At 58.2% G+C, this 24,788-nt stretch overlaps 8 protein-coding genes across 8 annotated transcripts; 4 read left to right on the top strand and 4 right to left on the bottom strand.

Moving 5' to 3' along the window:
• Nucleotides 1-196: 196 nt before the first annotated feature.
• Nucleotides 197-2,102, top strand: FA10DRAFT_236082 (cytochrome P450). The gene is made up of 4 exons (XM_025519060.1): nucleotides 197-733; nucleotides 794-1,252; nucleotides 1,315-1,824; nucleotides 1,897-2,102. The coding sequence occupies exons 1-4, from the start codon at nucleotides 230-232 to the stop codon at nucleotides 1,966-1,968; spliced, it is 1,545 nt and encodes a 514-aa protein (XP_025380060.1). The 5' UTR covers nucleotides 197-229; the 3' UTR covers nucleotides 1,969-2,102.
• A 66-nt stretch (nucleotides 2,103-2,168) lies between these two features.
• Nucleotides 2,169-5,193, bottom strand: FA10DRAFT_263604 (small-subunit processome). Its single transcript, XM_025520287.1, has 2 exons — nucleotides 2,306-5,193; nucleotides 2,169-2,244 (listed from the first exon to the last, which is right to left on the bottom strand). Exons 1-2 carry the CDS (start codon nucleotides 5,103-5,105, stop codon nucleotides 2,231-2,233), a joined length of 2,814 nt encoding a protein of 937 aa, XP_025380059.1. The 5' UTR covers nucleotides 5,106-5,193; the 3' UTR covers nucleotides 2,169-2,230.
• A 123-nt stretch (nucleotides 5,194-5,316) lies between these two features.
• On the top strand, nucleotides 5,317-6,294 carry FA10DRAFT_298315 (60S ribosome subunit biogenesis protein NIP7). The gene is made up of 4 exons (XM_025524581.1): nucleotides 5,317-5,501; nucleotides 5,610-5,750; nucleotides 5,837-6,076; nucleotides 6,151-6,294. Exons 1-4 carry the CDS (start codon nucleotides 5,355-5,357, stop codon nucleotides 6,163-6,165), a joined length of 543 nt encoding a protein of 180 aa, XP_025380058.1. The 5' UTR covers nucleotides 5,317-5,354; the 3' UTR covers nucleotides 6,166-6,294.
• On the bottom strand, nucleotides 6,196-13,036 carry FA10DRAFT_276849 (hypothetical protein). Its single transcript, XM_025523342.1, has 2 exons — nucleotides 12,895-13,036; nucleotides 6,196-12,819 (listed from the first exon to the last, which is right to left on the bottom strand). The coding sequence occupies exons 1-2, from the start codon at nucleotides 12,963-12,965 to the stop codon at nucleotides 6,252-6,254; spliced, it is 6,639 nt and encodes a 2,212-aa protein (XP_025380057.1). The 5' UTR covers nucleotides 12,966-13,036; the 3' UTR covers nucleotides 6,196-6,251.
• Nucleotides 13,037-13,155: 119 nt separating this feature from the next.
• Nucleotides 13,156-14,924, top strand: FA10DRAFT_298313 (hypothetical protein). The gene is made up of 2 exons (XM_025524580.1): nucleotides 13,156-13,773; nucleotides 13,846-14,924. Exons 1-2 carry the CDS (start codon nucleotides 13,256-13,258, stop codon nucleotides 14,744-14,746), a joined length of 1,419 nt encoding a protein of 472 aa, XP_025380056.1. The 5' UTR covers nucleotides 13,156-13,255; the 3' UTR covers nucleotides 14,747-14,924.
• Nucleotides 14,755-17,187, bottom strand: FA10DRAFT_263600 (molybdenum cofactor biosynthesis prote). The gene is made up of 3 exons (XM_025520286.1): nucleotides 16,358-17,187; nucleotides 16,109-16,289; nucleotides 14,755-15,955 (listed from the first exon to the last, which is right to left on the bottom strand). Exons 1-3 carry the CDS (start codon nucleotides 17,090-17,092, stop codon nucleotides 14,847-14,849), a joined length of 2,025 nt encoding a protein of 674 aa, XP_025380055.1. The 5' UTR covers nucleotides 17,093-17,187; the 3' UTR covers nucleotides 14,755-14,846.
• A 303-nt stretch (nucleotides 17,188-17,490) lies between these two features.
• On the top strand, nucleotides 17,491-22,388 carry FA10DRAFT_263598 (hypothetical protein). The gene is made up of 2 exons (XM_025520285.1): nucleotides 17,491-17,792; nucleotides 17,851-22,388. Exons 1-2 carry the CDS (start codon nucleotides 17,555-17,557, stop codon nucleotides 22,221-22,223), a joined length of 4,611 nt encoding a protein of 1,536 aa, XP_025380054.1. The 5' UTR covers nucleotides 17,491-17,554; the 3' UTR covers nucleotides 22,224-22,388.
• FA10DRAFT_263597 (hypothetical protein) lies at nucleotides 21,949-24,698 on the bottom strand. The gene has a single exon (XM_025520284.1). It carries the CDS (start codon nucleotides 24,405-24,407, stop codon nucleotides 22,422-22,424), a length of 1,986 nt encoding a protein of 661 aa, XP_025380053.1. The 5' UTR covers nucleotides 24,408-24,698; the 3' UTR covers nucleotides 21,949-22,421.
• Between the last annotated feature and the right edge of the window lie 90 nt (nucleotides 24,699-24,788).

Genomic DNA, 24,788 nt, shown 5'->3' with positions numbered 1-24,788 from the left:
TCAAAACAGCGGTAGTCTTGCCGTGAATAGAGCTGAGCGCATGAGTCCGAGACAAAAGGCACGAGTCCTTTCGGATCCGTCACTTGTAGCTAGGGCTGGCGAGTGTCTCCATCACACCATGTCGACGGGTACCATGTCCCCCTTCAGGTCTTTCTACGTCGATTTTGACGATGCCATACGTCAATCGCCAATGACATTCTCCCTCATTGCAATTGCCTTCACCACTCTTATGTACCAGCTCTTCAGTCCGCCCAGAAACCGGTACCGACCAGACTCGAAGACGAAAGAAGTGCAATCATCCATCTTTGGCGGACTGGGCTCGCCACACTTCTACAGCGACCAGTCAAAATTTCTTACGTGCAATCTTGGCCACATTGGTGCTCTGCATCCCATTCCGGGCATTCGCTCCAACTGCGTCGGGAACGTCTTCATTGTTTCAAGCGACAACAAGGCCGACGCAAGGACTTTTTTCAATAACAGGGATGCGAACTTTGGGAAAGGCTACCAAGTGATGTTCGCTGGCATGCCCGAGCTACCACTTTTCTTGAGACGCAATGATGAGTTTCAGAGTCGAAAGGAGCTGGAAGATTTCCACAGAGAGCACCTCAAAGCGGCCACATCGACCGAACGACTTTCGAATCTAATTCCAGGAATGGCAAAGCACGCCATTACGACCTTCGCCAGACTTCCCAAAGAGAAAGGCCTCATCGACACCCACGTCACAGTCTATCAGGTGACTTGATGGTCTTTCTTCTCACTCTTTTGGCAGCTAGAGAGATTGACCCTTCCTCAGCTGATTTTTCAAATCTCCGTCCAAACGATTGGCTGTATCGAGCACACTCGCTCGCCAGAGATGTTGAGGCGCATCACCGATCCATTCTGGATTTTCCAAGAGTCGACGCAATTCGGCTCGACATTTTTCCCACTCGTTCCTTTTCCTAGGACAATCCGCAAGTGGACCTCCTCTTTCCGGCTCTTTCAGGAGATTTCCCACACAGTCAATGAGCGGATCGCAGAGGGCCGAAGGGAAAATGATTATGTACAGGAGATGATTGATCAAGAGGCCACGACGGGACAGATTGCTCTTCACGTCGTCGGGGCGCTCTTCGCCGCTATAATCAATTCGACCGGAGTAGCAGCCTATTTCCTCATCTTCGTAGGCACCGATGAGAAGTGCATGAGCAAGCTGAGGGACGAGATGGAGGGTCTTCTGAGACAAGAGGCCAAGATAATAGATGCGAGTTATGACGAGGTGCGTCCATCCTCATTTCCTCTTTTTCTTCCAACATGGCTTCTCACTTAGATCAATTACAGCTCGACATCTTACAACGAGTCGCGAGCGTGCCCCTAGAGTCTTGGGAGAAGAAGCTCCCTTACTTGGACGCCTGCCTCAAGGAAACGTTGCGCAAGCTTATGAGCATGTGCCTCTACAGAAGCTACCAGCCGCGTCAGTCCGCGACACGACGTGATTCAACCTTGACGTACGGTGGCGAGCAGCTGCGACGAGACGACATCCTTGTCTACTGGCTAAGCTTGACCCACTACAACAGCGAAATTTACCCTGATCCTCACAAGTTCGACCCGGACCGTTTTTTTGTCCACCAGCAAGGAGCTGGAGACCAAGAGTTTCTGAGCTGGGGTACGGGCCTTCATCCATGCGCAGGAATGCGATTCGCAAAACTCGAGATCAAGGTCGTCGTTGCTTGCTTCCTCCTTGCGTTTGACTACAAAAGTGTGGACCCTTCCCACAACAATCGTCCTTACACGCTCGAGAATGCGCCCGTGCCAAAGAAGGGCGACAATCATACTCGAATCCCAGCGACCGTAAGTAACCTTCCTTTATGATTCAGGAAGCCCTCGTTCGTTCACTGAATGTACTCCCTGCCTTCCTTTCAGCCTGTTCGTCTGATGTATTCCATCAATCGCGCAGCAGTTGAGAGGTACCAACAGGTCGATGAAGACTCCTAAGGTGGCGCCACACTTTCCAAACGGCATGCTTAGCTCTCAATCATGCCGCAACTCTCATGGCGCTGGCTAGGTTTCTTTCATGAAGTCTCTTGTAGGGAGTGCAGCCGGTGCAGAATTCCACTTCGTTCAAAGACCACAAAGAAGACTTGGAACCCCATGGCCAATGTCAGATATCGCCAGAAGATGTGAAAATCAGAACTGTACCATGATTTGAAAGAGGATGAAGGTAAATACACATGGTCTGTGAGCTATGTAAGAGGCATCAGAAGAGTCGCTCTGGTGGGAGTGCGCAATCAGTCGAGAGAACTGGAAAAGGGTCTCGATACACAATACTCACTGATAGGCTCGATGGCCTGGCCAGGCTTGGTAGTGACCCTAGGCAATGTCAAGCGCTGATGCTGGGTTCTCGTGTTCCACTCCGGACCCAAGGGGTTCCGCATCGCCATTTCGTACTGAGCTTTGGAGGTATAAGGGAATGGAACGTCCTTTGGCCTGTATTTGTCGGCCTTCTTATCTTTCCTCTCGTTGATGATGACATTTGCCATCTTCGCATCCTTGCGTTTGCTTTCGTCTAGGCCAGCCACCTGTCGCACGAATTTCTTCTTCGGTTGCTGCTTGTGCTTCTTGGACACACCCTTGCCCGTCCATGAGCCCCAGCCTGGGAGCGTCTCGTCGACTTCTTTGGGCGCATCTGCTTCAATTGCTGCCCGCTTCTCGGCAGCAAAGTGAGCAGCCACATCGTCGCCTGCAAAGGCCTCGGCGACCAAGTCACGCTGCTGAATTGCCTTGGAGCCTCGTCCCCCTTGTCTTCGCTGTTGCGTGACGAGAACTGGCTGCTCTTCTTCACGCTCGGAGTCAGTCGAAACCTCATCATCTGAGCCAGCACGATGAGCTGTCATGTCCTCCTCTCGCTCTCGCATCGAGAGCATAGCTTTTGGATCGATTTCCAGCCTTGACTCTTCCTCTTCTTCCAGTCTAGCGTCCTGACCCTTTGCCCGGTACTTTTCGAGCTTGTTGGCAGCTTTGCTCTGTGATGACGACTCCTTGGACACGACGATGTCGTTCTTCTTCCGCGATAACTTGGACATTGTTCGGTCGCCCGCCAGCCACGGGTTTTCACTAGATGCAGCATTTTCAGGAGGCAATCTTCTTGTCGTTGACGTGGCCTGTGTGCTTTCCTCAGTGACAACCTTGAGAGGCCCTTTCGGTCGTCTTGAAGTCACCTGCTCGCCCCTTTCTTCGTCATCGTCCTCGCCATAAGTGGGCTCTTCTTGCTCGTCGTCTGCCTGCGACTTCTGAGCGGATGGAGCAGAGGAACCGAATGCCAGCCGGCCGGGGTTCGAAGCCACCTGGTAAGCACCATCTTCTCCGGCGTACTCGTTCCTCAGCTCCTCGAGCGTCTCTCTATTTTCACGGGTGCTCCTCTCTCGCGCATCCTTCATAAACTTCATGTTCCACAATGCCTTGCCTTTCTTGTCAAGCTTCTCTTCGTCGCGAGCTTGTCGGGCCTCGTCGCGCTTCTCAAGGGAAGCAAGCTCGTCAAAGGCTTTTTCGTGGGCGGCTTCCGCATCGCTGACATCGTCGTCGTCGTCGTCATCATCATCGTCTTCCTCATCCTCAGACCCCGACCCACGACCGTGAATGCGTCGCCGCAACTCTTCCCCTTTCCGAAGCTGTTCTTCGACAGCGCTCCGCGCTTCAGGCATGTCCTGCAGCTCTCTTCTGCCGACGAGACCTTGTGCCCATTTGCCTGTGTTCTTGTGCTTGAGCGTAGCCCTCTCCTGTGCCCTCGCCCTCTCGGCCTCGATGCGCTTCTCCAAGTCGTCCTCGTCTCCTTGTGCGCCGCCCTCCAGCTCCTCGGCAAGTGCACCTTCCCGCTGGCGCTGCTTTCTAGCAATCTTGCGGTACGTTTTGCTCTTGATCTTCTTGACCCTCTTGGCCTTTTGCTCCTGCCTGAAGAGCAGCTCCCTCATCTGCCTTAGCTCGCTTCTCCGCCGCTTGATCTCCTCTGCGCTCATGCCTCGCTCGTTCATCTTGAGCTCCTCGGCCTCGGCCAGCTGTTTATCGGTCAACCCTTCATCCTCAATCATCGAGGCAATCGTCGACTCCATATCGTTGGACGGTTTAAAGTAGGCAGCCATGCTGGCTGTCGACGCAACATGCTTTGGTGCAGGCTGCAGCGGAAACGAAAGATGCTGCGCCTCGCGCAAACGCTTCATTGTCGGCTGCCATCCTTGCACCTGTCCCTTGGTCTCATCGTACGCCGCTGATCGGTCGATGCGATCCTGGATGATGGAGGGGAGGGGCGCGGCCAGGGCGCCACCACCGCTTTTCGATGCCGCACCACCCTTTGCCTTCTTTTGGCTCTCGGCAAGTGTCTTTGCGGATTTGCGCAATGAGGCCAGACTGGCACCTGTCTCTCCTTCGAAGGGCTGCATGAGGTCTTCAAAGCTCAGCGCCTGACCCCCGCCCACGCTCCCTACGGCGCCCTCTGCCAGGGCTTCCCTCCTCTCGGGCAGGACCACCCTTCGCTTGCTTTCGCCTTCTTCACCCTCGAGATCGGCCTGCGATGCACTGCGTTTGCCTCCTCCTTCTGCGAATCGAGCCATGTGCTCTTGAAGCCGGCTGTCCTCTTCGCCCTCATCTTCTTCGTCGTTGTCCTCGTCGTCCTCTCCAAAATCGCTGTTGTCGTCAAGCATCTTGGAGAGGTCGACCATGTCCTCGTCGTCTTCCTCCTCCTCTTCCTCTTCCTCGTCACCTCTGTTCTTTCCCCCACCGAATCTCCAGCCATCGAACTTTTCCTCGTCGCTCTCTCCGAACGCTTCATCGCTGTCGATCTCCTCGTCATCGTCTGGGTCTACGGGGTTCGCTTCCTCCCCCTCGTCCGAGCCCGCCAGAAACGATTTTGGCCCAATCTTTTTAGACTCGCCTTCTTCCTCGCTATCCTCTCCCTCGCTGCCGCTCGTTGCGACTGGGGCGCCTCTGCGGCTTATCCTCCCTTTCCGCCCCTGCTCCTGCTGCTCGGTGGCATACTCAAAGACATCATGAATGCTCTTTGGGCCACCACTCCCGCCCGCTCGCCTTTCCTTCCGTGCTTGTGCCTGCTGTGAGTTGCTCTTTCTTCCACCTTGTCCCATGCTGGGCTTTTTCGCGGCCAGCGAAGGGTCGCCCCCGCTTCGTCGTCTTGCCATCGTCGCCTTTCTCTATGTGCCTTGAATCACGGGCGGTACGTCGTAGTAATGTAATCTTGCTTTCTGAAAATTTTCTTGAAGAGCCTCGGGAATCGGAAGTTAGGCTCTGTCGACTTTTTTTTTTTTTCTCTTCTCTTCTCGTCAGTTGCAACAGCGACAGCTACCTTATCCCCCGCAGAACAGCAGACGCCAACGATGCGTCCGCTCACCGAAGAAGAGACAAAGACGCTCTTCACGAAGCTTTCACACTACGTAGGCCCTAACATTGTCCACTTGGTCGACCGGAAAGATGAGCCTCACGTCTTCCGCTTGCACCGAGACCGCGTCTACTATGTCTCCGAGGTGCGTTTCTTCTCTTCTCCCCCTCCGTCCCTTCCCTCCATCTTTCATCTCATCCCTTCCTCTATTGTCTAATGAGACGAGCTGATTCGATGCATTTGATCTTCACAGAGATGCATGAGGATGGCAATCTCCATCGCGCGGCCCAACCTCGTGTCGCTGGGGACGTGCTTTGGCAAGTTCAGCAAGACGGGCAAGTTCAGGCTGCACGTCACCGCTCTCGATGCGTTGGCACAGTATGCAAAGTACAAGGTTCGTCTAGTTTCTCGCCCCGTCTTTTCTCTTTTTCTGTATTGTTCCCTAGGCTGGCGGAGCTGACGAGCGCGTGCCCCCATCAGGTCTGGATCAAGCCAAATGGAGAGCTCCCATTCCTGTATGGCAACCACGTCGTCAAGGCACACCTCGGCCGCATCACCGACGACACACCCGAGCACGCCGGCGTCGTCGTGCTTGCCATGAACGGCACCCCCCTGGGATTCGGCGTCACGGCTAGATCTACGGTGGACACGAGGAAGCTCGACCCGACGAGCATCATCGTCTTCCATCAGGCTGATGTCGGAGAGTACCTTCGTGACGAGGTGAGAGACATCAATTCGAGTCACCTTGCATAACTCTTGGGCTTTGACTGACTTCTGCTCTTGCCAACAAACAGGACACTCTTTTCTGATGTCTGCCTCTCCCCTACTCTTCCAAGTCTCTTGTGCAAAAATGTAATTGTATTTCTCTCTCTTCTCTGGTCATCCGAGTCACTGGCTATGACGAGGCCAAAACCCTCTTGCCAAAGTCTGCCACAATGTCCAAGAACATGCTCGCCTTTTTCGCGCCACCTGCGGCCCGCAATGCGGCCCTGCACGATTCGATGCACGTCTCCAAGTCGCGCGCCAGGCCCGTCTCGATCTCCCTTGGTGGAGCAGAGGGCTGCGCGGTCGTGTCATCTTGGATGGCGGTCTGCCCATTCGTCGTCGGTGATGGGCGGCCATGAACGGCAATGGCGAGCTGCGTAGCTGCCAGTGCAAGCGTCTGCTCGAGGGACTCTCCCACCTCGGTCTTAAGATCCTCGGCCTTGTCCTTGCCGCCGGCTTCGTCGCTCGTCGTAAGGCTCCTCAGCTTTTCGCTCAAAAATTGAGCCAGGTCCAGCAATGTCCCCATCGAGGCACTCGACGTCGGCACGGTGCTGATCGTGGGGCTCAGCACGAGGCTATCCAGGCTCCACTCCTCTTCCTCTGTCCAGAGCACCTCAACGGACCCCGTCCATTCCCAGACGATCTTGACAATCTGCCCTGCGATCCTGGCAATCTGCTCGACGCACCCGGCTTCGTCTTCCCGTGTCCAGCCAGAATTGTCGACCGAGGCGCCCAGGAGCGAAGCCAGCTCCCGAGGATGCTGGACGAGGTAGACGAGCTGCTGTAGCATTGGCGTCGATGAGGTCGCGCGCTTGACAAAGAGGTCCAGCAGCTTGCCCTCAACAGAAGTGCTAGCTGACGAAGCCAGCGGCCCCGAAAAGACACGGGCCACAGCCAGGAAGAGGCCGACGACCTCCTCCATCTCATCGAGCTGTCCCAATGTCAATGTTGTCGGGGCCACAGAAGGAGTTGCGAAGTCCTCCAGAGGAGCAGCGTTGAAGCGCCGCAGCGACGAGCCTGAAGCTGCTGCACCGAGGGGCGAGAACTGCAGAACACTTCGCTCGATCTGGATCCAGTACACCTGCAGAAAGCCGCGGAGCTCCATTTCGACGAATCGAGCAACCGTGGCCAGACTCGTCGTTCCAGCGTAGTAGCGGTCGTTGCCCAGGCCTAGGTTGTGCGTGAGGCCGAGTACGACGCGCAGCATCTGGAGCCAGAGGGTGTGCGTCGGATTCTCATAGCCAGAGTTGAGCAGCGGAGGAATCGTCGCTGTTGCTGGCTTTTGCTCCTCGAGAGGAGAGGACTGGTCGAATAGATTCGAGAGCGCATTGGCGCACAGTGCATTGGTGATCCCTGCAAGCGCCAAGGACTCTGCCGTGTTCGGCGACGAGGCCATCGCCAGGAAGAAGCCCAGAAGGGTAAATCCAAAGACTGGGCAAGCGCCAGCTGCCAGCAACTCGGTGTTGGAGAGGTCGGAGCGGCTGTCACCACCATTGCTATTCATCTTTGTCATCAATGCCGTCGTGCTTGTCGTTGACGACATTGTGAGCGGCGCCCTTGCAAACAGCTCGACAGCGGCAGGCAGCAGACCGGTAGTCTGCATCTTGGGAGCCCAGGTGTGCGGCGGGATGCCCACGTCGTCGCGCAGCAGCAGCTCCAAGGTGGCCATGAGCAGCCTGAGATCGTCCTCAGCTGCTTCAACGAGGGGTGAAGCTCGAACCACTTCGCTGACTTGCCGTTCGCCACTTTGGTATCCTTGTAATCGCTCTACGCTCGAAAGAGCTGCCCAAGCGTTGTCGATGGCGACACGCAGGCAGGTGATCGTCTGGCTGGTGTACAGGTCTGCACTTTGATGTAGTCGCTGATGGAGATGTGCGTCCTCGCCTCCCTGGTCCTTTAGCTTTCCCTCACCGCTACCCAACCGGACACCGGCCCGCTGCTTGAGCAGGCTCCTGCTTCGCCGGGTGCAAAGCAAGACGATGCGAAACACGCCTCGATGAAAGCCTGGACCGCCACTGCGGAGACTCTCTTCGACTCTGAGGACGCCGTGGCCAACGAGCCTGCATGATTGTTCGACTGCCTCAACGACTGGCTCGAAGTCCTTTTGCGGTTCTTGGTGACCATCTTCTCTCGCTGAGAACGAGCCCCAGCAGAGCTCCAGCAGGACGGAAAGCAAGTTTACTCTCTCGGAATGAATGCCCATGATGACATCGCCGTTTGCCTCTTCATCCGCCGTCGCAGCTGCGCATCTGGTCCACGCCTTCAGGCAGGTTGTCTGAACCTGCTTCAGCCTATCCTCACGCCTCGAGTCCGACGATCTAGAGACGTACGGCTCCGACACCGATTCCAAAAGCCTCGTCCAGGCACGCATGTATGTCGTCCTCGCATCGATGATGCTCCAATCAAGATTGATGGCCGCGACGAGCAGGCAGGCCTGCTTCAGCGACTCGTTGTCCAGCCCGCTCCTTTCATCCAACGCCATCTCTTCGCTTTGCTCCTCAATGGAAGGAAGAAATCCTTGCAGCCTGAGCCTGAACGCGCCCATGTCGAAACAGTAGCCGTCGCCGTACCGTCTTGAAAGATCAAAGTCGTCGTGCCTCGCCGAGTACCTAAAGTCATCCAGGTTCACCTCTGGGAAGGTTGCTTTGAGGCGAGCTTGAAACTCGGCGTGCATCGCTACGTCGCCTTGGACGTCAAAGGCGGCCACTAGAGACGTCTGTAGAAGATTGCCATCGCTCAGGATCGAGAGAATTGTCTCAAGGCTCTCCTCTTGTCGTTCCTTTGTTTCAGCATTAGCCCTTGCCATTGAAGGGGCGAGCTCAATGTCGGCCGCTAGAAGCGTCAAGGCTCTCGCCGAACACAGTGTCCGATGGGCGTAGCGTTGGACCGAGACATGCTCGTCGCTTTGCTCTTGCGCTTGCTCGCCCTCGTCCGCCTCCAGCACCTCCCATTGCTCCGGCCGATCAGGCACCTGCCCAGAGTCCTTGACAGCAATGTCTCCCAACGACTTCCAGATAGATTTGTTGCTCCTTAGTCTGGCAAAGTCCGACCTATGTTCGGCAGCGTGCGCCCACGCGACGCCCAGAAACCTCAGAACGGCCTCGAGGACCGCCGGCGACGAGTCCCAAGATCGCTCCCAGTTCTGCAGATGTTCGACTGCGACGTCGATGGCCGTCCTCGCCATTGTCGCCGGCCTTTCCTCCGCCTTGTTCTTGCCCGACGACGAGGAATTCGCCATGTTCCGTTCCACGTCCGAGGCCAGGTGACGGCCTGTGAGGAGCAGTGTTGCAAGGGCTGGCTGTGTGTCGACGATGGCCGCGAGCAGCGTCCACGTCTCTCTCCGCAGCTCATCATCGCGCTCCTGACTTGCGACCACATCTACAAGTCCAGCCATGGATGCTTCGACATCTTGCAGCGAACCCAAGTGGCCCACGAGCGTCGGTGGTGACGATGCCGTGCCCTTGCCGCCAGAAGACGCAGCAGCCACCTCAGCTGTAGACCGACAGACAGAGGTCAGGAGCCTGACGGCCTCGATGCTGAGTGGGCGCGAGAAGGGAAGGAGGATGTAGCCAACGACGGCGGTGGCCAGCTCAACCCGATTCGATCGCCGGCTTGCAATTGTAACACTCCTCGTCGCCACCGTGGCATGGTCAAAGACCATGAGCTCGAAGAGGCCCAATGTGGGCGTGAGCGACTCGGCATTCAGCAGCCGTCGTCGCTCGACGATGGCAAAGGCAAAGCCAAGGCAGCTCTGCACCAGCCGACGTGCCTGTTCCGCCTCGACCTGTCGAATCGCTTTCTGGAGCTGATCGATGAGCTGCTGACCCTGGCTCAGTGTCGCGACGAGCGGGCCGAGATGGAGAGGGCTGACGTGCGACACAAAGGTCTGCTCAATGGCTTCAGAGAGCCGATGAGCGGGGCTCTCTGCGGCATTGCGCATACAGCCATCGCGCAAGATCGTGTCAAAGAAGTGGACACACTTGCGTCCAATCTCGATTCGCTGTCGCAGCTTGACGTACTTCCAGCCCTGGTACTCCATCCAGACGGCCTGGCAGATCCATCGGGCTGCACGGAGCATCACATCGACCTTGAGCTGGCACGCTTCGGCAGAAATGGAAAATTGGGTCCGTTGCAGGTCTTCCAGCAGCGACTGATGGAGGTCGAGAACCGCATTCAGGCCGTCGAATTGGCCTCGGCTCACCTCATCGGCGAGGAGGGACGACGAAGATGACGCACCTGCCCCTCGAACAGAGTAAGGCAACAGGCCGCTGGAGCCAATCAGGGCGCTCGACGAGCGCATGGCAACCCAGATATCTGAAGGGCGCGAGGCAAGAGCGAGCGTAATGAGGCGGTAGGCGCTGACGATGACGCGGGATGCAGTCGCAGGTGCCAAGAGCGCCTGGTCTAGGACCTTGAGGGCGATGTTGAGGAGGCTAGGCTTGTCGTCTATGCTTGGATCTTGCACCTCTGCGAGTCCGCTGGCATCATCGCCCTCGAGATGGGCCAGTAAAAGAGCCGAGAGTTGGGGACCCGCAGCGAGGATGCTGCTAAAGAGATCCATGGCATTGGCCGCTGCCTCGGCATCGTGAGCGCCAGCGTCGTCGGGCGACAACGTGGCAAAGCTGGCAGGCGCATGCCGCTCTGCAAAGACGGCTCCGTCGCCTGTCCGGCTGTCGTCTGTGCTTGCACGAGGAGGAGCTTGACCCGGAAGAAGGCCGACGAAGTTGGCAAGGACATCGCGCATCAGACGCCAAGCACTGATACCCAGCCCCGACACATCCCAAACGACTACGGGGGCACCATCGGCTTCCGATACCATCCTTCCCACCGTACCTGCAGGTATGATGAGGTGTTGCCCAAAGACAGGGATCGGCCTGATGGCCTTGTAGGCATTCGGTGACCCAGGCTCCTCCCATGGCTGGTAGGGAGGAGCGAGCGAAGGCGTCGGCGGCATGACGTGGGCGAGACTCTCGATTTCGCACAGGTAGCGCATCACGGGCATCGCCGCTCGCAAGACGGCATCCGACTGGCTCGACGAGGACGTCGGCGATGTGATCGAGGCGCCCGAAAGCGCCTTGCAGAGGCCCAGCAGGGGTCGGAAGCTGACGGGCCACCGCCTCGTCGCGGTGTCGAGGACAGCACGACGCTGCGCGAATTCAAAGTCGACTTCCCAGAACTGAGCACACAGCTCGGCCCCTCCCGCACCGTCCTGCGTCGCTCCTCCAAAGGTGGCCTGCCAGAGTTCGACGAGGCCATTGAAGTCAAGGACAAATTCCGGCCTGACGAGCTCGGTGATCGAGAGGACAAAGCCCTTGAGGATTGCGCGAAGAGCCAGCGACGTCGACACGGGCAGCGAGACGAGCGAGGAAATAGGACTGTCGGAGACAAAGAGGGGCGATCGCGAGACGGCCAGCATTGTCCCAAAGAGGTCCATGCCCGAGCTGAGAGCGGCCGAGACGAAGTTGGGCCACGAGGGCGACTCTTCTTCGTCATCATCAAAGTCGTTGCGTTCGTCTCGCTCGCCCCGTCCCTTCTTCTTCAGTGCAGCAGCAGGAGCAGGCTTGAGCGCAGCAGACTCGATGGCGTTCAGGTGTCGAGGCACTTGCTCCGTCGGCCTCGCTGCCTTCCACTCCGCGATGGCCTGGTCCACTCGGCTGAGCCAGAAGGACCAGGCGAGCATCAGAGGCGCTCGAACCGTGTCCGCCGCCGTCGTCGACTTGATGTAGTCGACAGCATCGGCAAAGACGTGGGATGCGTCGAGGAGGCTGCCTTTGGGCGGCGGCGAGAAGAAGTCGAAGCCATCCATGACTCGTTCCAGGTCGAGGCTCTCGATCGTGAGGAGGAGGAGCAGCCCACTTACGCAGTCGATGATGCCGGCGCCTTCTGAGTCGAGAAAGCCGGCCCCAGCTTGCTTCCTGCCAAAGTCGGTCTGGCGTATCGCCGCCAGGAGGCTGGAGACGAAGCTGGCCGACGGGTCGAGACGGCTATAGTAGAGGAGCGTGACGACCTCCAGGAGGGCAACCTGCTCGCGAAGGTTGTGTGTGGCCCACAGGACGCTCTGCGACGTGTTTTCTCGAATTCCATCGTCAAGTGATTCTGCGGCGAGCTGTTGAAAACGGGCAAGGCAACCGAGACCGAATGCCTCGTCGGCAAAGTTGGAGAGAACGTCGTTGGCCACGTCGTGCAGGTTGCTGTAGCTGTCGTCTGCCAGACGCAGAAGGGCAGAGACGCACCTCAGCACCGAAAGCCGCTCCTCGAGGTAAAAAGCCGTCAATGCATCCATGAATGCCGTCATGACGTCTACGTGCGGCCGACTGCTAGGCTTTGCTCTTCGTGGTCGCTTGGGCAGGCCAGCCATGGCGTCGTCGGAGGCGTGTCTGGCCAACGCGTCGAGATCCGTGTCCTGGCTGTCGAGAAAGAGGCGCAAGACCGTTGCGGCTTCTACTTCATCGATGTGGTGCGCCTCGCTAAAGTTGAGGCACAGCTCCTGCTGCAGCGCGTCGAGCCTGATTGTCGACCCATCGGGCGTCGAAAAGGCCGCCGGGGACGTCACTTTCGACCTCGATGCGGGCGTGGGACCCGATGGCGGCTTGTTGCATGCAGTCAATCTGGCGAGGCGAGCATGGAGCTGCTTGCTGATGTCAGCCGTGGACGTCGTCGAGCTCGATGACTCGAGGATGTCGTGCAGCTCGCGGTAGCTTTTGTGTAATTTTTCCTACAGTGTTAGCATTCGCCCAGACGATAAACATGCAGCTGATTGGATGTCAACGAACCTCAACATGTTGGCCTGTGCGGCAGGCGCCGACGAAGGCCCGGCTTCTGCACCGCCGCTACTGAGAGCCATGTTGACGAAGCAAATGCGGTCCGAGCGCGGGCGTGTTTTGAGGCGACGACGACGACAACACGACGCTGGAGCGGCGGCAGCAGCAGCGAGAAGAAAAAAGACGTGTTGCACTCATCGCTCCTGGCTCGGAATTCGGGACTAATTTTGGGTCAGAGCGAGAGCGCGCGCGCTCTCTCCACCTGTGCGAGAAAGACAAAGAGAGATAGGTGCGTCAAGACAAGGCGCACTGCAAAAGGGGTCCTTCCGCAGGCTGGGGCGATGCTAGCCGGCAAGAGATCGAAGACCTGGTCATGGCGGAGCAGCAAAGCACAGCGGTGCTGAAGGGTGCGGCAAGCGGGGGAAGCGGCTTTTCCTTACCCTCCACCACTAGCACCATGATGTTGACGAAGACGACGTGGGAGGAGCTGGAGCAGAAGCGGCCGCTTCCGGTCCACTTTCGCCTCTTCCCTTCTCGCCGTCCCAACAGGACACTTTGCCCAGCACTGACAGCGGAAAAGAACGGCGTTGTCGTGATCCGCATCCTTGATCCAGAGCATCGGGAGCCCTACGTCTCGCTCTGTTCGCTCTTTGCCATGGCAGGCCTGTCGCCCGTCGCAGGTCTGCTCCGCTTTGGCTTGCAGAGAGACAGGCTCGACTACGACGTCACGCTCGCGGGGCTCGAGCCGCGAGAAGCCCTCTGGGCAAGCCTGAAGCTCGCCAGCGGCATCCCAAAGGACCTTGGTCTCGACGGACCCCTTGCGCTGCTCCTCAGCTGGGACCTCCGCCACGCATGGACGCTCGACGAGGGCGACGCTGGCCTGACGCACAAGTGAGGAGACGAGTCTCTAACACTCTTTTCTTGATTTTTCTGACGACAAAGATACTTGTTCATCTCCTGCAGCTGGAGAGTGCCTTCCAAGCACCTCGACCCGGGCAAGTACTCGACCCGCGCGCTCCTCGCCTCGCCCTGGTCCGCGCTCCAGCTGCTTCCCCGGGGCCAGCAGGTGCGTACGCTCGTATCCCGCTCCCAGCGCGCAGAGGCCAACTCGACCCTCGTCGGCATCATTGCTGCGGCCGAGCAGCCCTGGCCGACGCAAAAGACGCTGGCGAACCTCGAGCTGCGCCTGCTCCGATGGGCCGTTCGCGCGCACGATGCCTACTTGGACGCAGTGGAGCGCACAGACGACGACGACGGCGGCGGCGACGGCGGCGGTGGCGAGGAGGAAAACGGATCGATGGCAGTCACTGGCAGTGATACAGCGACCGTCAAGGAGCTCGTCGGCCTGCTGCAGGACATGAACTCGATGCTGCCCTCATCTCCCTCGGCGACCTCCGAGGCAGTCGACGAGCTGCTGTCGTTGCCGGGTAAAAAGGGCCGCAGAGTCGAGCAGAGCAGGAATAGCAGTCCAGCAGAGGAGTCTGCAAGGGTCCAGCTCGCCCTCGCCCACCACCTCTGGCTCCATTACAGGCTCGTCGTCGACAGCCTTGCGCGACCCGCCGCTGCTGCAGCCCGCGATGGGGTCGAGCCAGACGCAGAGACTGAGCATGAGCCTGAGCCAGATTCATCCCAAGGTCCCAAGGTGGACATGGGGGGCGTCGATGCACGACTCGCACGCATCGAACAGGCCACCAATGCCCTCTTGTCACTACAGGAGCAGCAGCAGCAGCAACGACCGTTGCAAGCGCCAAAGATGGCGGTCACGACGTCACCTCAGACCTGGCGCGAGACAATCAGACAGCAGCAAAACATCCTCCTGGCAGGCGTCGTCATCGGTCTGGTACTGTCGCGCCTCTTCCCCTGACCTCTTGATCATCACCCATGTATACCAAAAGGAAGATACACACACGCATATACACACGGACGAGTTTGCTAAATGCTAAGCGATCGATTTCATGGTCTCTTCACGGTTGCCTGGTCCAGTCCCCGCTCTTGCCACCGCTCTTCCTCGTGACCATGATGTCCGACACGACCATGTCCCTTCCCGCGACGCTCTTGAGCATGTCCCACAGCGTCAAGCACGCGACGTGGACGCCAGTGAGGGCCTCCATCTCGACGCCCGTCTGGCCGGCCGTCGTCGCCGTGCATCGGACCTGGAGGTAGGGCAGCTCCGCTTCTTCATCGTCCTCCACCACGTCGATGGACACGTCGACGTGCGCGAGCGGGATGCCGTGGCAGAGCGGGATGAGATCTGCAGTGCGCTTGGCGCCCATGATGCCCGCCAGCTGGGCCGTGTGGAGGACAGGGCCCTTGAGCCTTGCACCCAGAGGCAGTTGTGCGTCCTTCGATGATGATGATGCTGATGATGTCGAGGCACGCAGGAGTTCAAGGGCCACCCGCGGGATCGAGACGCGGCCGACAGCTTCCGCAGTCCGGGGAGTCGTTGCTTTCGACGAGACGTCGACCATGGAGGCGGATCCCGTCGCAGAATCCACGTGCGTAAGCCGAGGAGGCGGCGGGCTGGCAGAAGTCGCATGCATGGAATGGGAAGCAGGCAGAGGTGACGCCTTTGAAGGTGCATTTGCAACAGTCTCTTGGCGCGACAAAGCAGCTTCGACGGCTGCCACCATGGCGGCGTCCTCGTGACTTTTGTCACTGGCTCCCTCGGCCTGAATGGGGAAGGGCTTGGCGAGGTGGCCGGCTCCATCGGCAATAGCGTCCAGGCTCGCCCACGGCGAGTCGCCATCGTCGGCGTCACCCATGTACGCCGACCACGACAACTGTCGACCTTTGTCGGCTTCGTTTGGGATAGTTGTTTTGTGCGCCGGTTCGACTTTCAAACCGGCATCTTCAGCGGGTGCGGGTGCATAGGCTGCGTCGGCGGCTGCATCCATATCGGCCCATGGGTCGAGTATATTGGAGTCGTCTCGCTTCGACTTCGGTCGTCTTTGTGACGAGTGGTAGGCACGGAGGCCCACCTGCGAGCCAATGGTCGGTATAGAGAGAGGTAAGTGGCGAGAGCGAGAAAGCGAACGAAGTCTTGATAATTGTCGTGTTGATACAAATGCAGCTCCTGTCGTAATGTTCCAGTCAGCGTGACTAGTCTTCTCCCCCACAACGTCTTCCGCTGGACACTCACCTATACAAAAAGAATACAAAGAGTGAATGGATGATTTTGAGTCGCATTCTCGTCACCCCCCGATCTGGATCATGGCCCGATTCTTACCCTTTGCCAGATCCTCGGGGTCCTTCATTCCGGCGTGCTTGGCGTGTTTGCGTCCGACGGCAGCCCCGATGATGTGCAGCAGCTCCTCGTCCGTCGCTGGCGTGGGAGGCGAGCCTTTGTGTGATACACCGGTCCGCATCGCATCCCGCAGCGAGACCTCGGCATTGCCAAAGAGGCAAACCTGAGCGTTGTTGAGTTGTTTAGCCTGCCACACTAGACCACACTAAAGAGGATATTGCAACGACGCACCTTCAGATTGCCATCGGCGGTGATACGCAGACGGTTGCACGTCCCACAAAAGTGGTCTGTCATGCTTGTGATGAAGCCAATGCTGCCCTTGTGCCCGGGCACCCTCCAGTGCTTGCTCGTGTCATTTGCATCATCCTCGATCTTCGCCAGGCCGCCGTAATGAGCCTCGATAGTTGCGAGGAGCTGCGTGTACGGCACCAGCTTCTCGGGCCTCCATCTGTTGCCATCGAAGGGCATATATTCGATGAAGCGTACCACCACGCTTCGGTCTTTGGCCCATTCGACAAAGTCGAGGACGTCCTGGCCATCGTTGAGGCCCCGAACGACAACAACATTGACCTTGACATTCTCAACACCTATTGCCAGGGCAAGGTCGATTCCGCTGAGCACCTTTTCGAGACCCTGTGCTGGCCTGCGAGTCATGAGCTCGAACTTGAGTGGGTCGAGCGTGTCCAAAGAGACATTGAGGTGGGTAAGGCCATTGGCGACGAGGTGGCCAAGGTGGCGCGGCAGAGTGATGCCATTGGTTGTGATGCCAATCTGCTTCAGACCGTCGCTGCGAAGATCCGACAGTGCGCCAATGATGTCGCCCAAGTCTTTGCGCACCGTTGGCTCGCCGCCCGTCAAGCGGATCTTGTTGACGCCCTGCCGCACAAAGAGCCTCGCAACACGCTGCACCTCGTCGGACGTCAGCAGCTCGTCCGTCGGCGTCAGAGGCACTCCTTCCAGGGGCATGCAGTAGAGACACCGCAAATTGCACCTCTCTGTCAACGAGATGCGGAGGTAGGTGTGGCTCCTTGCAAAGCGATCCGTCAGAAACGGCGAAGGAGGAGCGGAGACGAGGCGGTCCCTCTCTCCTATCCGATCTCGCACCCGCTGCTGTATCTCTTCTCGGAGCGGCGACACCTGATGAGAGGGAGCTGCGCGGTGCATCGGCGCGCTTGTCGCCAGCGCCCGCACAGACATCCTTCTGGAAGCCATGATTGGTCCCTCTCTATCGTCGTTTGTAGCACATCTGGCCCGCTGAACGGAGATACAAGCAGTGGAGTGGCGCTCTAAATTTCGACTTTCCACGTGTGCAGCCAATTAGACGCTTGGCGAAAGCAAGCGTCCGAGCGAGCGCGACTCGCAACGGCACCGACAGCAGCTCACTTAGCCCAGCGGCAACTCGAGGCACAGCTGAAGGCCCAAGGCGTCATGGCTGATTCGCCGCAGCGGGCAGGAGGGCCTTTCAGTCCGTCGGAATCAGAGGTTGGGTCTGTGGCGAGCAGCGCCGCACGTTCACCCACCAAGCCCTCGGCCTCGTCTTCGCAAGCGTACAATGCCGCCAGGCGACTGGGAGCGATGCAAGGCCTCGCGGGGATGAGCTCCACCAATCTGGCGCTTGGCGCAGTCGGCGAGTCGAGTACCAGCTCAAATTTGACTGGCTACAATGGTGAGATAGGCTCTTGTTCTTCCTTCTTCTGGCCAGCAGTCGCTGACACGCTCGATAGCCATCTCGACGTTGCTCAACAACCCGAACAAGCCACCGCGGCCCATCGACCCGTCCTCTTCACGATATCCGCCCATCTCGCAGTCTCACACAGATATACCAAAGGTCAAGAAAGCCGAGTTGCAAGGCTATCTGACCAGCGTCAAGAACGAGTGGGATCGGTACCAACGAAACCAGAAGCTAGGTCGGAGGGGCAGAGCGAAGCTCGAGAGCGAAGCGGCAGCCGCCGCTGCTGCTGCTGCTGCAGATGGACATGCCGATGCAGAGACGGAGGTGTCTTCCAACCAGAGAGGTGACGGTGAAGAACCGGGGCTAGACGACGAAGTGCGAGCGGCGTTTGGCAAGCGAAAGCTGCCTCCCCTGAGCACCGTACCGCAAGTCTTCTTTTCCGAGGACTTTGATCTGGGGAACCCGTACACCTTCGATCTGGTTACGGAGAGATACAAGGCGGCCAATTCGGCGGGTGATGGGTCTGCGGTGCGAAAAGGCGCATCGACGCTGGCAGGCTACGATGTCGCTCTCAATCAGATGCTTCAAGAGAAATTGTCGTACTATAGCGACGTCGTCGAGCAGCACCTCATCCTCGAGATCTCCGCAAGATCCTCGTCATTCTTCGCGGAGCTCGGAAACTTGCAGGACCTTGAGGCCGAGGCGAGCAGTTGCTTGGAGAAGGTCCAATCCCTGACGAGGGAGCTGGTGGACAAGGACGAGAACGTTGCCAAGGCTGGGTTGCGTGTCATCAAAGAGCAGGCGAGACGGAGGGAAATGAGCGAAAGGCTCGCCGTCGTGGGTCTGGTAGGCATGCTCTGCGAAAGGAGAGACCTTTGCAGGCTCTTGTCCCAAAGCGGCGACTGGAACGAGGCTCTCGATGTCATGGAGGATCTCGTCGCCGTCATTGAGGGTCGGATCAAACTCGACCCGAGCGCTACTGGTCCGGACGGCGAAGCTGCTGGATCTTCACTCCCATCACATGTCGACATGGACTTCGCTTCCGTTCCTTCGGTAACGGCGATGAAGCCACAGCTCCAAGAGATGAGAGACGCGATCGCTGCTCAGCTCGAGGTCGAGATCTTGACCGTCCTTTCGGCGGATTTGAGGGAACGCATTGAGACAAGAGGCGAAACAGTCATCGGTCCGTCAGCTCAGGTTCTGGAGAGCGTCAAGTCGGACGCCGTCAAGGACGGAGCAACGGTGGCAGAGGAGCCCAAAGAGGACGGCAAACCCCACTCGACGGCGGCAGATGATGAGCTGCGCCTCCGATTGGCGACGCCTCTCAGGGGCCTTGTTCGGACGGCTGGAGTCGAAAAAATGTGCACGGCCTACCGCGACGTTGTCATTCGGGCGGTACGCACGACGATGAGGTCTTGCCTGTGCAATGCATCGGCTTCTGTTTCAGCATTTCCCGCGGATCAATCACGAGGCACAGTGGAAGATCTGGCTACGCTCATCGATGACGATGAAGCTGCCTCGGGTCGATCAGATGCCAAATTGGGACCTGGCGGCGCCGAAGCGGCTGCCAAATGGCGCGACGCTGGGAATAAGGTCTTCCTCGAAATAGCCACGCATGTGTTCAACGGCCTCACGACTTGCATTCAGAACATCGAGGCGCAGACTCGAGTTGTGCTGCAGATTCTTGATGAGATCGCGCGTGGTATGCAGACCGAAGAAGCAACTCCGACCAACGGCGCTCCAGAGCTCAGCATGCCACCCGGCGTTTCACCGTCGCTCCCCACGACCTTTTCAGCTCTCGTCTCTGATGTATGTGGCCTGACGCACACGCTGGCCTCCCGTCTCCTCTCCCTGCGATCCTCGACGCATGCTGGCCTCGATCTCACCTCCTTCCTCGCTGTCTTCCATCTCACATGGTCTTTCATCCTTAAAACGGAAGCGACCTGCCATCGCATGATTGTTGGCCTGCGAGGCGTCGTGCTCAATCAGGCAAAATCGTGGATGGCCAATTTCCACCGCCAAAGAATCGAAGGGGCCGCAAAAGCCGTGGAGGAGGAAATGTGGGGCCAGGCGGAGGTGTCTGCAAAACAACAAGAGGAAATCAGGATTATCGTCGAGAGCGCCACAGTCGACCCGCAGGAGCTCCTCATTCCCATTGAGGAGATTCAAAAGCTGAATTCGCCTTCGAACGGAGAGAACGAGCAGCTGAACGAGGACCAGCAGGATGGATTGGCAAAGACGCTCGAGATCGAAGGCAAACAGTATTTCGTGGTTGGTGCCAGCCTACAAGTACTCAAGCTTCTGTCCGAGTATCTCCGCGTGGTCATCAACCTTCCCCTGCTGACAACAGAGGTCATGGGTCGGGTTGTCGAGTTCCTCAAACAATTCAACTCGAGAACCTGTCAGGTCGTCTTGGGCGCTGGAGCCATGCGATCAGCAGGACTAAAGAACATCACGGCAAAACACCTTGCCCTTGCGTCGCAGTCGCTTTCGATCATGATCTCGCTTATCCCATACGTCCGCGAAACCGTGCGCAGGCACCTGAGCCCAAAGCAGGCCGTCATGCTCACTGAGTTCGACAAGCTGCGAAGAGACTATCAGGAGCACCAGTACGAGATCCATTCGAAGCTCATGGCTATCATGAGCGACCGCCTCACTGTTCACTGTCGCGCGCTCTCCAACATCGATTTCAACACGCCTTTACCTCCAAGCTCCGCTACGGACGACGGCGAGCCGCTCAAACCCATCGCCGACCTTGTGAAAGAGACAGCGACGCTTCACAAGGTCTTGTGCAAATATCTTCAATCCAGCGTTGTCGAGCTCGTCATTGGTCAGGTCCTACAGAGCATTGACCAACGGATTGCTTCGGAGTTCGAGAAGATCGAGGCATCAAAGGAAGAAGCAAGACAGAGGATGAAAACGACGAGAGCCTACTTTGACAAAAAATTCTCTCCATTGAAGTTTGTCGAGTGGAAGTCTCAGAGCTTAGAGGCCGTCATCAAAGCGAAAGACGAGGCAGCTGCAGCGGCCGCTGCTGCTGCCGCTACCGCGGCTTCCAAGGCTCAGAGCGCAGGACAAGCAGAAGGTGAACAACAGCAGCAACAGACACCAACGGCGTACAAACCCCGTATTCCACTTTTCGGCAGAAAGGGGACGTCTCAGACGCTGTCGCAGCAGCAGCAGCAGCAGCAGCAGCAAGCAGAGGTCAACGGAACTGCGGCGAGAGATTCGAATGACTCGGCCAGGTCTTCGTCGTTGCACCTTGCAAGGAAAGAAGCAGAGACGCCGCCAAGACCTTCGGTTGAAGTTGTCGCGATGGAGCCGCCTCCTGCGCCTGCTAAGTCGGATGCGGGTGAGGAGGGAGAAACTGAAAGCGATACCCCACCCCCAGTCGTTCCTGAAAAGCAAAAGGAGGAGGAAGAACCTAAGCCGCCTCCGACACCTAGCAAAGAAGAGAACGGCTTCTCCTTTGCTTCGACTCCCGTCGATTCCGCTGCGCATTCAGGGGACGAACCAGAGCAACGGCAGAGCAATGACAGTGCGGCTGCGACCCCTTCGACGCCCACTGCCAAGCCTGAGGCGAACATCGATGGGGCTTCGTCTCCTTCCCGTGGCGCCTCTTCACCTGCACCAATGGAGCAGCCGACATCACCGAGCATGACGCCGACAAAATCGTCAGGTCGCATGTCGCTGCAGCAGCGACTGGCCGAGGCGGCCAGAAAGAGGGCAGCGCAGCAGACACAGGGCCATGGAAGCTCACCGGCTCGAGCCTCGACACCTGCTACAGCAGCTGCTTCGGTCGACAATACCGAGCCAGGTTCGCCGTCGGGTGTGGTGAATACGACTGCACCAGCGACGGTGGACGCTCCCGAGCGTATTGAGCCTATCAAGGAAGAGACCGCCGCAAATGGGCTCGCAAAGGAAGACTTGGCTGCTGAGGGAAAGTCGAATGAGCAGAGCGGCCTCACCGAATCGAACGCGAAAGAGATCCCAACAAATGCAGACGAAGAGAACGACGAGACAGCGCAGAAGACGAGCTCAGATGGAACAGAGACTGCTGCTGCTGCCGCCCCGGAAGTTCCTCCTGCTCCTGTCACTAGTGAGAGTACAGAGACGCAGCAGGGGTTGGGCGCGAAAGTCAAGCAGTACGATGGAGAGGAAGCGAAGGAGACGGTGACGGACGAAGCGAAGCAAGAGGCTGCCAAAAAAGAGGAATTGAATGAGGAGGAGGAACAACAGAAGAAAGAGGGACAAAAGAAAGGGGTCGCGAACGAAGAAGGAGGTGGCCTCAATGAGTCGACGAAAAACGGGGTGGCCAGCGACACAGACGAGGTGACGCCCGGGGAAGTCAAGGCGGATCGCCTCGCAGAGGATGCCAAAGGTGCCGGCAATGAAGACGGGGCGAAGACCGAAGAGACACTCTAGAGTGTTCTTCATCCTTTTCGTCTTTTGGCAAGACAGTCACCCAATTGTAGATGAGGCCTTCGTTATTGAAGCCTACGCAAAGAGCACGGGCTCGACGCAAATGTCCAATGTCATAAGAGGAGAGAAGAGGGTGTGCTTGGTATGGATAAATGAAGAAGGTAGCTTGAAACACGAAAGTGTGCACTATTGATCGCTGGTCTACGGATCGTTGGAGATCGCCTTTCTCGAAAGCCTCCGGGCCCTGCGTCTGGCGAGCTCATGGTCGATCGCGGCCATTGCTCTGACGAATGCTTCCTTTCCCAGCCTCCTCTTCCGTCTGATCTGCTTGTTTTCCCCGTTCAGGGCGGCTGGCTTTTCCGTCTGTTCAGTCTCTTGAAAGTCAACCGCGCGCTCCCACACTTTGCCGAGAAACCTCTCGGAAAGTCTGCTCTTTCTCCATATAGCCCCAACCCTCTTTCCCGAGACAGTTTCTGCTCCCGCCGCGAGTAACGAATTGAAGAGTGCCTCATACCGGGCCCGTGCGACGCCGGGATCGCGTGACAGAGCAGCAGCAGCGTCCTTTGTGCGAGACCCTCGACGATGTCCTCGGCGAGCGCTCCCGCCATGAGGTGAAGATCGAGCACCAGACGGAGACAGGTCAAAGTATGGCGAGGCTCTCGGTCGACCATCTCCGGCAAGTCCGAGTCCATGCGCATGTGCACCCCCCACGGGGTGGAGCTGCGCGGCTGGGGCCAGCCTCCTCGTTGACTCTATGTGGCGCGGCGGAGGAGCCAATTGCGGACTGGAAGAACGCGAGTTGGGTTGTTGTTGGGAGGAGGGAAGAGCGCGAGAAGCTGGAACACCTGCAATTGGGCCCGATGTCGATCGTTGAACCACACCAGGAGAGTGCGATGACGCTCTCGACGATGACGACGACCCGGACGGGGCTGCCGACGAGAGAGGGCCCGAAGCGGCAAGATGGGTCATGCGTCTGGGTGGAGCGAGCATCGAAGTTATGGCTGGTGTAGGGGATTGAGAAATTGTTCTGGACGATTCGTCTTGCTCTCCACCATTGCTGCTGGCAGACGAGGAGATGGAGGTCAGTGACGATCGGTGGGGCTTATGAGCTCGCTGCGGCGGTGGCGGTGGTGCTGGTGGTGGCGCAAACTGTTGGGTATAGGCGCCGAACTCGTTGACTTGTCCGCTGCTGGAACTCGCCCACTTTGCCCCCAAGCTGCCCATCCCCCCCGCTCGAACCGGCAGGCTGTGATTCGAAACGGTGCTTGTCTGCTTATTTGCGTCGATCCCCAGACCGTCTCTCACACTAAGGTCATCGTTTGATCGTGCGGCCCACTTGGATCGAGGCGGCAGAGCTGGGAAGGAAGCCTCGCCGTTATTCTTGCGCTGGTACGGAGCGTACATGGGGGTAGATCCACTGCCATTGCTGGATGAGGACGCGCTGGACCCGGTATCGGTTTTCGCGACTAGCCCATTGAGTCTGCGGGGAGGAAGACTGGGTACGGGAGCAGTCGACGAGGTAGCTCCAGGCCTGGCCGGTGGAGCCGGAGGGATCGAAGACGATCTTTTGCTGGACGTAGATTCAGGCACAACGGCAGATGGTCTTTGAGGCAGGGACGGTGCAACGGTAGGTGAGATCTTCGGTGCTGATGAGGTCGGGCTGGGGCTGAGTGACTCAACGAGCTGTAGCGAGGGGTGGCTCACATCTCCGTCTTCGGAAGCGTCGAGAATGTGCTTCGTGGAAGCCGAGGGGCGAGGAGGAATAGGAGCAGGAGGTCCTTTGCTCGTTGCCGTTGACATTGACGAAGGGGGGTTTGCGCTCTGTTGGCCTTGCCCGTAGAGCGCAATGATACTTTTTACACCTAGCCGAGGGCTTCTTCTGCCATCGTCTGCGGCTCCCTCTCCTCCATCACCGCGACCGCTGAAACTCGAGCTTGATCGCGGCCTACTCGCGACATGGCCTGGAAGGCCAACAAGCCTTGCTTGCCCTTTCTCCGACTTCTGATCGCCAGCCTCACGCTTGAGTTCGGTCAAGCTAGGCGCTTTGCGAAGATCGCTGCTAGCTGGCCTCAACAAGTGGGTTGCACTGGCCTTTGTATTGTTGTCACTGTCGCCGTTGCTGAACGCTGCGATGCGACTTCGAATGTCGATGCGTGGAACCTCGCCTTGGTCTTGTTCCTGCGCCATGTTTCGCTCCTCAGCTCCTGACCAATCCTTGTCGTACAGAGTTGTCCTCTGTCGCGCAAAGAGTCATTATCCTCGTCGATGTCCCCGGGCACACGACAAGGACAAAGGACGGGAAATAGGGTCGAGACGCGGAAGTGCAGAGCCGGAAAGCGTGGACGAGAGACGGGACGTGTCTCCGCTGCTCTGCGAAGAGGTACGAGGACGCACACTAGGTCGTTGTTGGCGCTGATGAAGTCTGTGTCCGCTGCTGCCCACACCAACACGACGTTGTCGATTGAGCTGCAACGGGGGTGCACCCCACCTCCAGATCGGAAATGACAAGGCCGCCGGCCTCTAGCAATCGCGCGACACGTGGTTTCGCACGGGCTGCACTGCACCTTC

The sequence above is a fragment of the Acaromyces ingoldii genome (genome assembly GCF_003144295.1).
Source record: "Acaromyces ingoldii strain MCA 4198 unplaced genomic scaffold FA10scaffold_1, whole genome shotgun sequence".
NCBI classification, from domain to species: Eukaryota; Fungi; Basidiomycota; class Exobasidiomycetes; order Exobasidiales; family Cryptobasidiaceae; genus Acaromyces; species Acaromyces ingoldii.
The sequence above is the reverse complement of the archived record's forward strand: the minus strand, read 5'-3'. Positions and strand labels throughout refer to the sequence as shown.

Coding starts and splice junctions, on each gene's coding strand:
- FA10DRAFT_236082 (XM_025519060.1), top strand. CDS start 230: ATGTACCAGCTCTTCAGTCCGCCCAGAAACCGGTACCGACCAGACTCG. Junction 734..793: donor CCCACGTCACAGTCTATCAG/GTGACTTGATGG, acceptor ACCCTTCCTCAG/CTGATTTTTCAAATCTCCGT. Junction 1,825..1,896: donor ATACTCGAATCCCAGCGACC/GTAAGTAACCTT, acceptor CCTTCCTTTCAG/CCTGTTCGTCTGATGTATTC.
- FA10DRAFT_276849 (XM_025523342.1), bottom strand. CDS start 12,965: ATGGCTCTCAGTAGCGGCGGTGCAGAAGCCGGGCCTTCGTCGGCGCCT. Junction 12,820..12,894: donor GCACAGGCCAACATGTTGAG/GTTCGTTGACAT, acceptor ATTACACAAAAG/CTACCGCGAGCTGCACGACA.
- FA10DRAFT_263598 (XM_025520285.1), top strand. CDS start 17,555: ATGGCTGATTCGCCGCAGCGGGCAGGAGGGCCTTTCAGTCCGTCGGAA. Junction 17,793..17,850: donor AAATTTGACTGGCTACAATG/GTGAGATAGGCT, acceptor CACGCTCGATAG/CCATCTCGACGTTGCTCAAC.
- FA10DRAFT_263604 (XM_025520287.1), bottom strand. CDS start 5,105: ATGGGACAAGGTGGAAGAAAGAGCAACTCACAGCAGGCACAAGCACGG.
- FA10DRAFT_298313 (XM_025524580.1), top strand. CDS start 13,256: ATGGCGGAGCAGCAAAGCACAGCGGTGCTGAAGGGTGCGGCAAGCGGG. Junction 13,774..13,845: donor GACGCTGGCCTGACGCACAA/GTGAGGAGACGA, acceptor CATCTCCTGCAG/CTGGAGAGTGCCTTCCAAGC.
- FA10DRAFT_298315 (XM_025524581.1), top strand. CDS start 5,355: ATGCGTCCGCTCACCGAAGAAGAGACAAAGACGCTCTTCACGAAGCTT. Junction 5,502..5,609: donor GCGTCTACTATGTCTCCGAG/GTGCGTTTCTTC, acceptor TGATCTTCACAG/AGATGCATGAGGATGGCAAT. Junction 5,751..5,836: donor CACAGTATGCAAAGTACAAG/GTTCGTCTAGTT, acceptor TGCCCCCATCAG/GTCTGGATCAAGCCAAATGG.
- FA10DRAFT_263600 (XM_025520286.1), bottom strand. CDS start 17,092: ATGCCCCTGGAAGGAGTGCCTCTGACGCCGACGGACGAGCTGCTGACG. Junction 16,290..16,357: donor CCGCCGATGGCAATCTGAAG/GTGCGTCGTTGC, acceptor AACAACGCTCAG/GTTTGCCTCTTTGGCAATGC. Junction 15,956..16,108: donor CCCCGAGGATCTGGCAAAGG/GTAAGAATCGGG, acceptor ACATTACGACAG/GAGCTGCATTTGTATCAACA.
- FA10DRAFT_263597 (XM_025520284.1), bottom strand. CDS start 24,407: ATGGCGCAGGAACAAGACCAAGGCGAGGTTCCACGCATCGACATTCGA.